The 16307-nt window shown below is 34.2% G+C and overlaps 2 protein-coding genes across 6 annotated transcripts; both read right to left on the bottom strand.

Annotated features, from left to right (window-relative positions):
• Positions 1 to 315: 315 nt before the first annotated feature.
• On the bottom strand, positions 316 to 2993 carry LOC122350517. 2 transcript variants are annotated; one of them, XM_043247065.1, is made up of 5 exons: positions 2698 to 2791; positions 2352 to 2485; positions 1204 to 1426; positions 831 to 1009; positions 319 to 591 (listed from the first exon to the last, which is right to left on the bottom strand). In XM_043247065.1, the coding sequence occupies exons 1-5, from the start codon at positions 2747 to 2749 to the stop codon at positions 550 to 552; spliced, it is 630 nt and encodes a 209-aa protein (XP_043103000.1). In that variant the 5' UTR covers positions 2750 to 2791; the 3' UTR covers positions 319 to 549. The 2 variants fall into 2 exon arrangements, with proteins under 2 accessions (XP_043102998.1, XP_043103000.1); XM_043247063.1 differs by having other exon boundaries at positions 316 to 1009; positions 2698 to 2993.
• Positions 2994 to 7274: 4281 nt separating this feature from the next.
• LOC122350516 lies at positions 7275 to 11398 on the bottom strand. 4 transcript variants are annotated; one of them, XM_043247060.1, is made up of 6 exons: positions 11241 to 11352; positions 10397 to 10519; positions 10142 to 10293; positions 9753 to 9942; positions 9450 to 9595; positions 7275 to 8216 (listed from the first exon to the last, which is right to left on the bottom strand). In XM_043247060.1, the coding sequence occupies exons 3-6, from the start codon at positions 10274 to 10276 to the stop codon at positions 8130 to 8132; spliced, it is 558 nt and encodes a 185-aa protein (XP_043102995.1). In that variant the 5' UTR covers positions 10277 to 10293; positions 10397 to 10519; positions 11241 to 11352; the 3' UTR covers positions 7275 to 8129. The 4 variants fall into 4 exon arrangements, with proteins under 4 accessions (XP_043102995.1, XP_043102994.1, XP_043102997.1 ...); XM_043247059.1 differs by lacking the exon at positions 10397 to 10519 and having other exon boundaries at positions 11241 to 11398; XM_043247062.1 differs by lacking the exon at positions 10397 to 10519 and having other exon boundaries at positions 9554 to 9595; positions 11241 to 11398.
• Positions 11399 to 16307: the final 4909 nt, after the last annotated feature.

The following is a 16307-nucleotide window of genomic DNA, read 5'->3' as shown; positions in this document are numbered from 1 at the left end:
GTTTTAACATTTGCATGCATGGACCAAACCATTTTTTTTTTTTTCACACAACACACACACAAAGAGAAACAAACGCATTTATAAAAACTTAAACTAGGTCACGGGCCATAGGCCCTAATAGACTATGAAACTTATTACTAGACAACTTAAAGCAGTAAAATTGATACAGATACATATTTATTTAGGTATTGTAGGAAGCAGTGTTATTGTTAACTAAAACTAAAGTTATTACAGTTTGATTTAATACATTTAAAAGAAATGAAAATATATATTTTTAAAAATTTTTCAAAATCACATAACAAAATTACTAAAATAAAAAAAGATGTAAACATAAATATAAAAGCTATTCAGTTAAAAATGCTATAATAGTATATAATACTTTAAATCATTCTAAAATAACCCTGATAAGAATATTTACTGTAGAAAAAAAATATGACCAATATAAAGATCAGTTTTCTCAGAGTATCAGTACGGTTACATCATCTTGCATTAAGTGTATTATTCACAGTAAAGTTTATAAATTACTGAACCATATGGCAGGTGCTGGTCTTAGATCTGTTGTCTTTTAAATTTACTCAGCTCCCTGAAAACCTGAGAACAGAAACATATCATTACCTTTATTGCTTAGAAATCGGTTTTCACAATAGCAGCTATAGGATACGTCTTCCAATATCCATTTTTGCAATTATTCCTCAGTTTTCTCTTTAAGAGCTTTGGCATTCAAACTTATTTGTTACTTCCTTGTTGTGTTCAGCGTCATCTTTACTTACACTTGTAATAGTTCAAATAAAATGCTCAGAAGACAAATTAGCTACATTTAAAATACTTACCCATATGCAAACGGCACTGAGGACAAGTTTACTCACAGCCAGTCCTACACAACCCCAAAGGATAAAAAAAGCTGAATCCTCATTTAGATGAGGCCATGGGATGCTAACGTTTGCCCATGATTCATTAATAATCTTGGTGGAGAAATCAAAGACGATGGGTGAAGCTGTTGAAACACAATCTAGGGAGACAAATGAAATTAAGCACATAAATGGCTAAAAGAACAACGCAAAGCAATATTGTTTTTCTGCATTTTAAACTGACAGCTATATGTATTTGAATATTGGAAACTAAACCAAAACGTACAATGGTCAACATATTATGCCAAATATTAATTTGTTTGCATTCACGATTGTTTATTAATATATGAAATACCTGTGATATTAAGTCTAACCCAATTCACGCAGTACATTCCTCCAGCTCTGGCTCTTATTAAACACTTGTAAGTCCCAGAATCGGCAGGAGACACTTCCCTTAAGAACAAAGAAAAGTTTTTATCCGGTGACCCAGAATCAGGGTGCTTGTTAGTCTTGATGTCATTTTCTGACTTTTTCTTGATTTTCATTGTGGTGGATTTGTCACTGCGGTTGTTGTATATCTTAAAAAGAAAGAAAGAAAAAAAGAACAGAGTGAGTTTCTGTGCGTGTGTGAATAGCTCTGCATTTGCAGCACTAAAAATGTCGTGACAATTCATTGCAACGTTTTCATTGCAACTAAATTTTTTTTTTATTAGATACTGTATAACATACTGTTGGCTTGTTTTGTAATAAGATAAAAAATATTTTAAAAAATATTATTGTAAATTTGCTCATTTTAAGAATAATAAAACACCTGTAGGCCACAAAAATCCATAAATTTATTAACAGACTATCACAAATCGATGAAAAATGCATTTTGGTGTGCATATAATACGCAGTTTTCGCATGCATATGACAATTAATTTGTTGACGTGTATATGATACGCATTTTTTTGCATACTCATTTACCCCATTTTTATTAATACTAAATAAAACATACTCTATGATATGTTGTTAATTCCTTTTACCCCATTGTAAGTTATAGCTCAAAGAAACCGAAAATACATAGGCCTAATTATTTTATATGGAAATGTTTACCAGGTAAAATGTTTACCAGGTCTCTGGTTTAAAAATTAAGAGAAATGGGTGAAATGGAAATGAATGCGTGTCGACGCGTTTCCTGCTTAAAGCCACTGACATTAAAGAGCACTTACAGAGAGCATTTTGGATTCCACCTCGCTGTTTTTGTTTATTTTCTGTAAATGTGCTCCAGACACGTGTTTGACGCGCGCGTCTCGTCCGTTCTAAAGACGCGGTGCACGACTGTTTTTAATCTCGCGTTTAAAAAGTAAAAAGCATTATATGTTCATTTCCAGTAAACCATAAACTAATCATACACCCGAACATAACCACATCAACAAATAGTTTTTAAAAAGTAAGCATGAACACGACAGACATAATGCGGTTTACAGCAGTAGAGATTTGACAGTTGCACATATTGCTTACCTTGTACCACGTAACAGACGTGTAATTCCGACAGTTTTTATCGAAATTACAATGCAAAGTTATGTCATCTCTGCAATTTGCGCCGACGTTTGTCGTGAAATCATCTCTGCCAGATATTATATTAAGGGTCAACGCTAAAACAGACATAAAAAAAACACTGCTGAGGGGGTAAAAATAAGCAGGTTACAGATACCGTAATACATTGTGCATCGGTTCTTTAGAAACGTTCTTTAGATTAGCCGTTCTTGCTTTTCAAATTCTAACAAACATCTATGGGTCTTTAACGCCCTTTATGTTTAAGCCTAAGTATACAACAACGGGTAGAATAAAGACAAAACTGACTCACCCAACACAATCCAGCGAATCATTATGGTACTGGTGAAATGCGTGGCGCTCATTTCCTCCCAAGTTGTTTGCTTTCCACAGTTCTTGTGAGGAAACTCCTCATAATAATTATGTGGGTTAAACAGGGCTCTTTAACTTACTTTCAGGGTTGTAATAAATTGCTACACATAAAGGTCATTGGGATTTTTTTTTTTTTTAAAGTGCACATTTGTCACATCACTTGGACTCTTTTGTTATTGTTTTTGTCTCATGCCATGTGCTCTGTGTGCCCTGCCTTTAGTTCGTGTTAACTGTATTATTGTCTTCAGCCGTGTCTTGTTAATTTTGTGATTTACCTTGTGTATTTAGTCCTGTGTGTTTTGAGTTCATGTTGGTCTGAGGTTACCTGTGTGGTTTATGTTCTGCTTGCTTGCATATATTTATTTTTTTTTTAATAAAATGTAAGGCTTTTTAAAACCTGCACAAATAATACCGTATGAGGAAATACTGTATACTGTGTACTGTATACTTCAAATACAGATTCATAAAGAGACAAACTTCACGCTTCAGATTTGAAACATTTTCAAAACAAAGAAAAAATTTCAAAAGTATGAAGTATTATTTTAAATTAAAGCACACATCTTACTATCTTATTTTTTGTTGTCTTTTTTTTTTTTTTAAGGCATATACTCACTTTTTGTTCTGAACAAAAACAGCAGAAGGACTCGGTGGTGCTTTTAGCAGAAATGCAGGCGTTCCTCCAATAACAGCTGTGTACAAAGCAGTGCTGCTCTCGTAAAAGCTATTTTATCAGACATTCATACATTGGACAAATGAAATGGAAAAAGCCACTGAATCCTTTCTGAAGGCAGTCAGTTCAAATGTCCCATATTGTCAAATCTGAAATGTCCTGGCTTTTTTCATGGTACGTGAGGTCTAGGGGCAGTGTACATATAAGTTTCTAAATGGTTACACACATGCACACAGACATTGGCATCAGGCGTGCGATCATATTTCTAATTTGAGGTAGTATTATGTAAATTTTGGCACCCAACATCACAACAACATGATATTTTTGAACCTGATGTACCGAATCTGTGATATAACTGTGCCGTCTTTACATTCGATTGGCTTGGCCGAGGGTCTCTCAGAAAACAACAGGTCCATCAGAAGAGAGGTGCATGAATATTAACTAGACAGGCCAAAACCAACTTGAGAGAGGAGCTTTATAAACATACTGAGATGGTTTTTGGTACTTATACTGCGAATATGTATTCTTCAGGGCATCAAAACCTCCCATAAAACTCCAGAAAGGCGCGCAACGTGGGACCTTTAAGAGATGCTTTCCTCTAAATACACCCATGCTGCATTTTGACTTTAAATGTTTATTTAATTATTTTACTTCAATCGCGGCAGTCTTTAAAGAACTCTGTTTAACTGAGCTTAATTGCTTACCTATTACTCGGCTTCAAAACGCAGCCTCTTCAATTTTCAAGAGAACGCTGACTTAACCTCCTGGCATGTTTTTATCTCCCACTCTGTTCTATCAGAAGGCGCAGATCAATAAAAAAAGCCATTTTAACTAAAAAGTGAAATATAAAACAACCAATTATTCTAAAAACACTGTTAACATTGTGAAAACAAATTTCTTTTAAGGATTCGACGAACCCTTTATAGTGTATACAATGCATGGCAGTTAAGTGCAATATTAGCTAGGAGTAAAAAAAAAAAAAAAGTAATCAGCTTAACCACTCCAATATTTCGGGCCAGTCCATCCAACCTAGGCCTATCGTGAGTTGAGTATTTAGAATTTATCATCATGACACTTCCAGTGTTTGCTGAGAATTTGTTTTAATAATTATTAACAACAGAAGTACTTTATTAATGTATTTGCTAACACTTTTGTATAAAGACTAGTTCTCACTGGTTGATTATTTGCATGTCTATTGGCTACACATTGGCTGTTTATTAGTACTCATTTTCTGTGGTCATGCATTTACATGTCATATGCGCATTTGCATAATTGTTTAATAAACACAGTGCTCTTTATTCACACACACACACACACACACACACACACACAAATCATCATTAGAGAATAGAGAAATGTGCTGCTTGAGTCGCAATCTGTTGATGCCAAAGTGAACCCATACAGTAAACGGTTACTGTGCAGTTACGTATATGCTTTCATCACTTTGCACAAGTTTTTTCTTGATATTATATTGTTCTTTCGTTTTCTTAATCATCTTGATGTTCAGAAACATGATAACAGCAGCACAAAACATAAGCACACATGGGATTATGATGTATTCAAAACGATGATACGCAGGCAGCTCATACTTCTTGCGGATTACCACTTGAGGCATGCAGCCTAAGCACAAAAACAAACACACAGGCTTTAGGTTTTAGTTCTCATTGCATTATACCATGTAAGGGAAAGCGAAAACCAAACACAAATGGACGAAAGGAAATGTCAACATCAATGTTTACGGTTTATAAATAAGAGAAATCATTTCAATGGAAAGTACATGCGGAGTATTCAACAAATTAAGCATGCATGTGACAGCATTAAACTTTGCATCCTATCATCATTCTCACCTGCTGGATAATATTCAGTATTTCCTTCCTGAATGTAATGACCCAACGGAGGCCATAAGATGCATCTGTAAATGCCACAGTCTACTTTAGCAGAACTGGGGACAAGAAGAGAGTTGTCTTCTCCCACCTCATAGGAATAATTTGCAAACTGATATAGGGTTGTAATGTTTTTTAGCAGATCTTTCAAAACAAGGCCAGTCAGCACATTAGAACCCTCTTCAACCTGTAAAAAATGTTTGCTTTTTTTAAACACTCCCGTTGAATTCACAGCTCTTGACTTTGACTGGGTGAATGTAATGTTTGACAGGTGGGATTGCAGAGGTTAATTGCATTTGAAACACTGAACACACACCTACCTTGTACCAGGTGATTCTCCTATATCTTACGCCTTGTTCAGTGCTAGCTGGACATGGTATTTTAATCCAGTGGTGCTCCTTTATCGATACTGACAGGTGAATCAGATGAACTAAAGGAAAACAGATATAACAACATTTGATGCATTTATGAAATGTTGGAGTCATTGCATTGGATCACGCGTTTAATCGAGATCATAAATGCAGCTTTTCTGTCCTGGAGACTTCCCAACGCGGAAGTTTTGAAATGTAAACAAACGGTTAGTTTCACTTTAGCAATTACATGTTTCTTTTTTCCCCCTTTTTTTCAAACTTTTGTAATTAAGCAAAACATTATGCATATGCACAAATGCATGTTGTACTTACAAATTATAAAGTAAAGGTGCAGCATGATCACAGTTTTCTTTCTTGCCGAATCTCCTTTCGCTTTCGAGACAGACCGGAAGCTCCGAGATGCGATCTCATTGGACGATTCAAACCACAACTACGCTGATTATATTTGTTTTACGCAATTTAATTTAAAAACAGGTCAAAGGCGATTTTTAGAGAAGTTAATTCAATATATTTTTGTTAAAAATATTTTTGGATTTTTATTTGAGGGAATGTTGTGATATTATGCAATATTTATAAAAAAAATAATGTTCTATTTTCTCCATTAGAATTAATTAAATTATATGTTATCTTTATTTATTTACAATTTAAAATGAAGCGAGAAGTGGATGCATTGAAATAAATAAAAAAAAATTAACTTGTGTAATGTTGCATAACCTCTTGTATTAGCATCCTATATAGATATATGCGGATGCTTTTGGATTGCCATTGTTTTTCTTCAGTTTTTAGGTTTTACATCTATATCTAGACATTGCAAAAAACTACTCTTTGTCAAAGTTTAGCTATTTGTGGTTAGATGAGTATCTGTTTTTACAATATGATTACAGTCAAACAATCATAGTTAGAAAAGGGAATACATAGAAAGGGAACGAATACTGTGATTGACATGGAGAAAGTGTGTAGAGAGAATGAGAATCTCTTTTGGATTTTTTTAATAATGATTTATTGATTTTATTTCAATAAAAGCTGTCTTACACTGATGTAGTCTTACCAGTTCATTTGTATGTGTGTGTGTGTGTGTGTGTGTGTGTGTGTGTGTGTGTGTAAGAGGGGAAGAAAAATAGAGGATAAAATATTTTTTTATTATTATTATTATTATTGATTGTTTGTATTTTCACATACCCTCACATTGTGCTCTTTTCCAGTCTTTCTAGTTCATTCCTTTGTGTGTGTTTGTGTGAGAGAGAGAGCCCCTTTTGTATTTTTCCCATTTATTGATTGGTGTCACCCCTTGATTGCTTTCTTTTCTGACCAACTTCAGAAAAGCCTTTCTGAGTTTTAATTTTTTTCAATACATATATTTATTTCAGTTATATAAATATTGCTAATGTGACAAAAGTCACCAAGCGTCATCTCATCCCGATGAAGCTACGATTTTTAAACATTCAAAATATAAAATATTTCAGTCCAAAATTACGGAAGAGGGCCAGAGGGTTAAATAATAACATCTTATGGCTTTTAAAAATTGTCTATCACCTTACCCTAACTCCCACAAACCTAACCTTCATACAAAACTTCAAAAAAAAAATATTCTGCATGGTTTATAATACTTTTTTACTCATAGGGACCAAAACATTGTCAAAAATGACTGGTGGGGACATTTGGTCTCCATGACATAAATTACACACACACACACAAGGGAGGAACATTTTATTACACATACATAATGATATATACATATATATATATATATTTATATATATAATAGGCTATATTTGTGTTTCGCAGATAGCATGTAGTATTAAGGCGTCTGCAGCTCAGTAGCGGCATGCATTATACGTAGACTATTGTATATGTATTACTGTATATAAACAGCTATATCTTTCTTTCATTTTCATTTCCAGCTTACTGTGTTTGACTTCTCCACAAGCCTACTCAGTTAACAGGGAAACTTACATACAGACAAAGAAATCAAGTTAAAGTTTCAGAATTAGCAAGTGCGATATCACATGAGCGCTGTTTTTGCTCGAAATTTCCTTTTAAGGGTATTTTCACAGTCACATTTATAAAATCAATTAATTAATCGCCACATCGAGTCCTTAATTACATTGGCCCTAGTTATAAACTTTAAGATTCACAAAGTGCATTCATTTAATAGCGATGCGGGCCGCCGTGGCAGAGCACAGAGCTAATGAATCGCAGCCCTCCATGACACTCGTCTCCCTCGACAGCTATAAAACAGCCCCCCTAACAGCCCGTCCTTCTTCCCCTAGGAAAAAAACATCCATAAAAAGTAATTAAGAATAGCAAAACCCCACAGAAATAAAACGGACCCCATCTACGCAAGCTAATGGTGCGAACAGCCTCGTAAACGTTTACAGGCTTGGACTGTTTTAACTTTTAGCTAATGGAAGCGTAAAACCAAAACGACCCCATCAGCTTTTCGCGAATCTCAGTCTTTCCAGCTTGACCTCCCAGTCTTGCTTCCCCTCACATCCTGTTTTCTTCTTACTGTTCTGAATACGACTCGATCACACACCTGTGAAAGGAAAATGCATATCAAAAAAACGATAAAAAAGAAACTTCTCCCACATATTCTTAGCAACGAGGCTGCGGTTTGTCGTTTCAATCATCTCTGAAATCTCAAGGATTGTTGGTTGTTACAGAAAAAGTGGGTTCTGCAGAAAAAAGCTTTATTTCCTGTGATAGATACGCCGGTGGGGTGTGTGTGAGTGTGGGGGATTCGTGTGAAGCTCATGGGCCTCACTGTCTCTGTTTCCTGTTGTGCAACAGTTTCTGGAGAAGTTCAGTGTTAAACAGGTCTGTGTTTACTGTCGGTCTGTGAGGCGTGTGTTTAAATATACAGACACAGCGGTTTAATTGAGAATCAGGTCACAAGTGAAGCAGCACAACTCTAGTGTTTTTTAGGTGTAGAAGGACTCATGAGCTGTGTCTCATTTTTAAAAGCGCAGCAGTTTTAGAGGTCACCTTTATAGCTGCATCTTTGAGGACGCCTCATTTTGGCATAGTGACTATTACATTGAAAAGAAAGACATTTCAGTAATTTACACAAGCAGGTTTATTACTGTTTTTGTAAAACAAGTCACCATCTATGACGTTTGTGGTTAACAGGTGCAACCTCTGCAGCTTTCAAAATGAGAAACAGCTTGTCTGTTTTGAGATAATCAATTATTTGTCATTTTGTATGGAATAAAAATTATACTTCATTTTCTTAGAATTTTCTTACAATCAGTTATTTTTATATTTATATCTGACAATATGACTTTATTTCTCACAAGCGATGCTTTATAATTAGATAATTGGATATAAATAGGTTTTAAAAGACTGTGTTTTCTTATAGTTTTTTTTTTTTTGTTCTCCCAGGTAGAATTTATTTTTTTAATAATACGATAAAATACTGTGGGATATTATTTAATTTAAAACGTGTTTAAGTTTTCCATTTTGTAATATTTTTAAAAATGTAAATAATACCATTGATGGGAAAGCCGTTACTCATGTCTTCTGTGTCACATGATCTATTAGAATTCATTTTGATTTGATGCTCAAGAAACATTTTTTTATTATTTCTTATAATTATTATCATTCATGAAAAAAAATATCATTTCAATGCATCCTTTGTAAATAAAAGTTAAAATTTCTTTCAAAATAAAAATAAATGACAACCAAATAAACTTCACAGTAATCTAAAATGTAATCTTTGTGTTTCCTCTGTGGGTTTTTGATTGACTGATATGAATGCTAATATACTCACCCCTACGGCTGCAATGCAAAGAATGACTTTGGTGACACTAATAAGAGAAAGGCCAATCACAGCCCAGGGAACAGTTAATTCTTCTACAGCAGGACAGAACTCACCGGGGATCGTGGTGGTGATGGGATAAACTGTGCTCAAACATTCTGGAAATCAAGACGACCGTTATTTATTTAATGAGATATTCTGATGAGTTTTCTGAGATCAAGCATAAATTATAAGCATAATTTGGTGACACCAACATGCAGATTTTTTACATTAAACAGATGGGGAATGAACTAGACTGATTGGGCTCTAAATTACCTGAGATATTCAATCCAACTAAAGACTCATCATTTCGACCTCCAACCTCTGCTGCCAGGTAGCATTTATATTGTCCAGAGTCTGAAGGTTGCGCATTTTTTAACACCAGGGTATCATCATCATGCAGAGAAACACTGCTCACGTTATAGTACGTATATTCATTGTTTTTCCTCTTGATAATAGGAACAGTCTAGAAAAGAAAGACATGGCTTTGATTTTGTGGTGTTTTCCGGTTGGACAGACCAAACAGTTCAAAGGTTAAATAGTGTGCCACAGAGGATGCTACTCATCAAAGGAAATGTTGTGTTTTCTGGCTAACCATCATGCTGCTTTCTTTTCTAAAAAAAAAACAAGTGACGTCAATCAGTTAAAATATGAAGGCAACTCACATCTGCTTTATACCACATGATGTAACGGTACGTTTTTGTTCGGTTGGTAGCTGTACAAGGAAGTCTGATGATATCGTTGCAGTTATCCGTAATAAGGTCTAGGCCTTCTGTTATCCCACAGTGCAATGCTGCCATTGCGAACAACAGCAATTCTGTGAAGAGAAATACAGAATGGAAAGTAAATGTTAACACCTATATGCTACGTAAATAGTAATTCACTAGCTTCCATATGCTATTGATTGTAGTACAAATTACCTATAATATTAAATGTGGATTTCACTCAAAAATGAAAATTATTCCTTTGGTAAACAGTTGATGGACCACATTGACTTTCACAGTGTATTTTCACAGTCTGTGGAAGTCATTGGCTACTGGCAGCTTCTTACCAAATGTTCAACAGAAGAACGAAAGTCAGACAGGTTTTGAAAAACAAAATATCAAAATAATACCACTAACCTAGCACGACTTAAATCATTAGAAATAACACACAAAAATAAAAGTCAAATGAGGTGTGAATATAATGAATGAACTAAAACAGGTTTCAAGGTACAGTGCATTACTCAAATAAAGAAAAGATGACCATCAAATATCATTCACAGGCAGAGAAAGCGTATACAACATATACTGATATGATTGGTTTGGTTTGGGAGTATAGAATATGTGGCTAAATTTAAGACAAGGGTCAAGTGATTGTTCGTTTAATAACTAAAATACAGAAAACTGTTTACTAAATCTCTTCATCCTTACTGGCTTGAAATGTGATTGCATACTGATACCTACTGTAAAATCTCGCTTCTCTGTTTTCACAAACAAATCTCTATTTAACAGAACAGAGAAGGTACAAAAAGAAAAAAATCACTTGTGTGTCTCTATTCCAGCCTTTTTTTAAATGTATTTACTTATTTATTTTTTACAGCTCGCCATTTAGACGTAAGCTTAAATAAAGGATGCTCAAAATGACAGCACAAATTTTTCGAATAAAACGATAATATCAGAATCGTTCATTTGAAAGTATTTTTAAGTAGTTGTGTTTGAAAGAGACAAGTTTGACCATTAAGCTTTAATGGTTGTTATAAAATAAAGTCTGATATTTACTTACCTAACATCTTCAGATTGCTCATTCTGAGCACCTTACAGCGGTTAAACACAGCCATCAGTGATTAAGGGCAGCCTAATAACTGCTTCTTATCTGCAAACAGGAAGTGTCATCTGCTTCCAGTAAACATGACACTCTCATGCATGTCTCAATTCTGCCCTCTGGTGAATGTAACGTGCAGATTATGTAAAAAAAAAAAAAAAAAAAACGGAATATAAAAGAAAATGATAATGATAAAAAAAGATTAAAAAAAAAAAAAAACAGTGTTAAACTCAATCCTGGACTCTTCACTGACACTGAGTGGACTAAAATAGGATGGATATTTTGAATATGTTGCAGAATCGAATACATTAATATTGTGTCAAATCTGAGAATTTAAAAAAATACATTTTAATGACATTAGTAGCCAATTACAAAAAATAACTTAGTAGTGAAATACCTTATAGCTTAGATTAAAAACAGATTGTGGCTTTTATGAGTTTGTTAATGGAAACCTTATTAAAATAATCTGCTTTCTGATAGTATATGGTAATATATCTAACAACATTAAGTGAAAAAAAACATGCATGAATAAATACAAAAGCATAAGTATCTACACACACTTATATATATATATATATATATATATATATATATATATATATATATATATATATATATATATATATATATATATAATATGTTTAAAATAGACTCTCTCATTTATTTATTTCACATTTAATCTGACCTCACATAAAAGTTTAGCATTCTGTTATTTTCTAAATGCTCAATTTTCAGAACATATATCTGCTATTATTTATGTGTATTGATGATGTATAGAAACACTCTGGGTTTCTCTGTCCTAATGTTTCGGACCCCTTTAGGGTCACCACAATCAGACGCTGTTCAAAGTTCATCTCTGAACATGCAACAATCGGGCGAAGTCATAAAAGACTATTTTAACACAGGGAAAATGCATTCATAAGATTCAAAAATATGTTCACACTAGTAAAATCATTTGATCATGTTATGTAGGTAGATTTGGCAAGTCTGACAAATCTGATTTCTGTTAAATATAATGTGATATAATGGAAATACTGACAAGTTAGAAGCTGCGGTACGCAAAATAGCAAAGCGGAAAAAAGAGTTCATATTTTTAAAGTTTAATATAGGTGACTGGAAAAAAAACACTCATTTGTGTTAGTCATCGTTGTAGTGTTTTGCAGAGTCTGCACTTGTGGTTTATCACGACAGAATGTTAGTCATCATTATATTGAATTATTTGAATTTGTGATCATTTTGAAGTATTATCTTAACAGAAGCGTAATGCCATTATTTTTGCTCGTTCAGACGGACGTGAAGGAGCCACCTGCTCATGTTGTGGAAGTTACAAATATTTCACAAAAGGTTTCAGAGCTCTCTTCTCCTGTTTCTCCCTCACTCGCTCACCCTGGCTTGCTCTTTTGAAGTCTTTGTTTTCCTGAGAGTCCCATTTGCAGTCACAAATGGCCGAATCGCAGAGCCGTAAAGCTGCTCTTTCATGGCAGTAAATAAGGCGTCTGTGAAAGTGGTTGACGGTGGACTTGCTTTTCCTCAGTCCGGAAGTCAACCCTCTCCTCTCTCTCTCTCTGGACGCAGAGATCCTCCTGCCCGTAACTGACCGTATGACACGCTCTCCTCCATCCTGTTGTTCTTCATGTTGGGGTTCCCCCACTTTTTTTTCTCCCCCCTTTTTCTTCCCTCCTTCTCTCCGTCTCCTTATTTGTCCCAGTGTTTGCTCGAGACTTACATGCTGACAGGATAGTGAGGGATCAGGATATTATTAGGAGGCTGTATGAATAGGAAGAGGAAGACTCTGAGAGAGGTTTGTGATTACGCCATCTGGATTAAACAATGCCTGGGCTACTTCAGGACGGACACAATAAACGAGAGGACAGCGGGGGGAAGTGAGAAAGGAGGAGAGCCTCTCTTCTCGCAGAAAACTCATTCTGTCCTCTTTAACCCAATGTTTCAGTCATCTGACATTTGGTTTTGTTCATCATGTTTTGTGCAAAATTACTGACTACTTCGGCTACCATATTTTCACAACAATGTCTAGAGCGGTTCTACACTTACATGACAACCGCATACTGTATCATAGCGACAGACACAGTTATGATCGAGATTTTCATGGGTGGACCTTTTTAACGTTCCTTTTTTATTTTGAAAAATCATGACTTCAAATATAAAATGAAAATAAATATATCACAGTCAGGTACGATAGGCTACTTGATAACAAAGCTAAGTGCAGGACAGGTTGAGGTTATATTACATTTTATTACAATTGCAACATACGTAAAATCAAGAATATCAAACAGTCTTTTATTCAACTAAATAAACAATAGTGTGATGATGGCTGCTTACAGAATTTTGCTTTTTAAATATTTTTTGTATTCTGGGATTTCTGTTCTTGTTTTTGTAACACTTTGGTAACTTGTTTTATAGTGTTTAAAGTCTTTTTACATAAAATATTGGCAACTCATATAAAACACCACATTAGCACAGAAAATACCGGCATTTTTTTAAAAGTAGTTTGTTGTAAAAAAAAAAAAATTCTTGTTTCATTTGATACATTTGTTACAGTACACATTTGAAAACAGAAAAGAAATGACTGTTTTACAAGATCCTGTTTTTGACTGTTTACTGAATTTAATGAAATGTTCAACTAAGATGCAAAAGTTAAGGGTGAAGCCTAAAGTACGCATTTACATTTTAAGAGTTACTATTAGTGCCTTAATTATACATATTAGTAAGTTAAGGAAATGAAGGGTATCGCCACAGGGACAACTTTATAAACTTTTTTTTTCTGAGAGTATGTCTATTAAAAGCATGCATGTAAACGTACCTGAAAACAGAGACTGAATGAATTACACAAGAATCAATGAAAGAATGAACTGCAAAAAACTAAAATACATTATAACACTAATGTGTAGTGCATTTGTTTGCAGGTTTTGGTAGTCATGGAGATATTAGATTACATTATTCATTTTAACCATCCAGTTATCAATGTGCATATGTATCTGTGTGGGTGTGTGTTTTGTGCAGTCGGCAGCATGTCCCTGAGGTTATTAGCAGCCACAGCTGTGTGTGTGTGTGTGTGTGTGTGTGTGTGAAGGCCCATGTTTCTGTCAGTGAGCTTGTTCAGAGCGCTCTTTCTGGCATCTGATTGAGGATTTCCTCTAGATGATCGTTACCTCTAAACACACACACACACACACACACCACACATACAGGAACGCCCCAAATGTTCCATCAATACACAGCAGACTCTCAAAACCTCCACAGCTGGGAGATTTTCCCATGCGAAAACACAGCACAAAAATGCACTCATACACACTGAGACTCACACACACAAGTGACGTAATAAGCACAATTACAATACTGTACAAAATCATTTCTGATTTTTCTTTTTATTGATTTTGAATTACGTGAATATGCTTTCGCATAAACATTTTTTTTTCTGACATTAAATGTGCATGCAGAAAATCCTAATGACTGGTGTGAGTGTGTGGTTTTTGTGGAAAAACTAATTTGTTTAACGACATGGGTATAAAAGAGGCATTACAATTTTGAAGGTGGACACTGCCAATGTCCCCATAATTCAAAAAGCTTAAAAAACATGCTAAATGGTGTTTTTTTCTTTTTTTGGGGTAACTTGTGTGTGTCTGTGTGTGTGTACTGTACTGGGCTGGGCTGTGTTTTTGGCAGAGAGCTGCTTCCATTGACCCAGTTTTCTTATGGTCCTTATTAAAAATACTTAAATGATGTTTGATGATTGTGATGATGATAATTATGATGGCCTGTCTCCCTCTGCACCCCTCCTGCTGTGTGGGTGTCTTATTGTTTGATTGTTTTCTTTCGGAAGCATCACTAGCACGATACCGAAACTGACCCCTCACCCCGAGTACGGTTAATGTCTGGGAGGGCCACATCTTCTGCTCGACGGCATTCCACGCTGATAGCCGTGGAGAGTTTACATTGTCCAGCAATTCCCAACTCAGGGAATTCCGCTTCCAGACTCCTGAATACTGAACAAAAACAATAAGCGTGTGTGAGCGAGAGACTGAGAATGTGAGGCAGCAAGCGTACGTATTAATGATGCTTCCTCCTTCCTTCTCAAGCTTCAGAGGTTTGTCAATGTTTAAGCTGGGTTTATCATTTTATCTTTGAAGCAATAAGAGACAAAGAACAAGTTTAAGTTGTTAAATTCTATTGCCATAGAATGAATGTTAACTGAATTGCCATTATACTGTATATATTGTTCAATTAAGTGATGGATGGGAATTTGTCGTTCTGTTAAATTATTGTAAAATAGATGTAAAATATATATTTGCATCCTACATAAAAAACTGTTTTTAATTTTTAAACTGTCTAATAAATATACTTTTTATATAAGTTACTAAAAAACATGTCAAGAGATTGTAAAAAATGAAAACATTGGCAATCTTTATTATACATAAGTTAATTTATTTTTAATAATAATAATAATAATAATAATAATATTTTTTGCAATGAAGCAGCTGTGTTCTTAAATATTTTACATCTTTGGAAAATGTACGTCTTTTTCATTTTATTTTATTATTGTAGCATGTTTTTTAATTTAATGTTATTTGCCATAGCTTTGTAATTGTGAATTTTACTAGCAATTTGAGTTTGCAAATTCTGTATTCATTTTTTCAGGGTATGATAAGAAAACTGTAAAACAAATTTATTATTAAAAACAAAAATACATTTTAAATCACATAATTTTACTTATAAATGTTATCCAAATATTTATGATTCCATTTTTTCTACATTGAAATACATATTTAAAATTGTCTAATAAAATGTAATCAGTGTCTTTCATGATAAAGGGGTACAAAGCTAGATTTTTAAGTTTCTCATCATTTTTGCACAAATAATACATTTAAAATTATATTTCATACGCAAATCTACTATTACACTGTATGAAATTCTCTCATAGTCTGTGTAATGTTTTTTCTAAAGTCTTTTACCCTTGTTGCAGTTAGAAGGGTTCCGAACTAGAATTCGTCTGAAACATAATGTTTTTAT

This window comes from Puntigrus tetrazona, chromosome 8, assembly GCF_018831695.1.
Source record: "Puntigrus tetrazona isolate hp1 chromosome 8, ASM1883169v1, whole genome shotgun sequence".
NCBI classification, from domain to species: domain Eukaryota; kingdom Metazoa; phylum Chordata; class Actinopteri; order Cypriniformes; family Cyprinidae; genus Puntigrus; species Puntigrus tetrazona.
Note: the sequence above shows the minus strand (reverse complement) of the source record. Positions and strands in the feature narration are given on the sequence as shown.

Excerpts from the sequence above, each read along its gene's own strand:
- LOC122350517 (XM_043247063.1), bottom strand. The coding sequence starts at position 2,749 with ATGAGCGCCACGCATTTCACCAGTACCATAATGATTCGCTGGATTGTG. Across the intron at positions 1,427-2,351 it reads CGTCTGTTACGTGGTACAAG|ATATACAACAACCGCAGTGA; the intron begins GTAAGCAATATG and ends TTTCTTTTTAAG. Across the intron at positions 1,010-1,203 it reads GGTTAGACTTAATATCACAG|ATTGTGTTTCAACAGCTTCA; the intron begins GTATTTCATATA and ends TTGTCTCCCTAG.
- LOC122350516 (XM_043247059.1), bottom strand. The coding sequence starts at position 11,295 with ATGGCTGTGTTTAACCGCTGTAAGGTGCTCAGAATGAGCAATCTGAAG. Across the intron at positions 10,294-11,240 it reads GAGCAATCTGAAGATGTTAG|AATTGCTGTTGTTCGCAATG; the intron begins GTAAGTAAATAT and ends TTCTCTTCACAG. Across the intron at positions 8,217-9,449 it reads TTTGCATTGCAGCCGTAGGG|GTGTGTGATCGAGTCGTATT; the intron begins GTGAGTATATTA and ends TTCCTTTCACAG.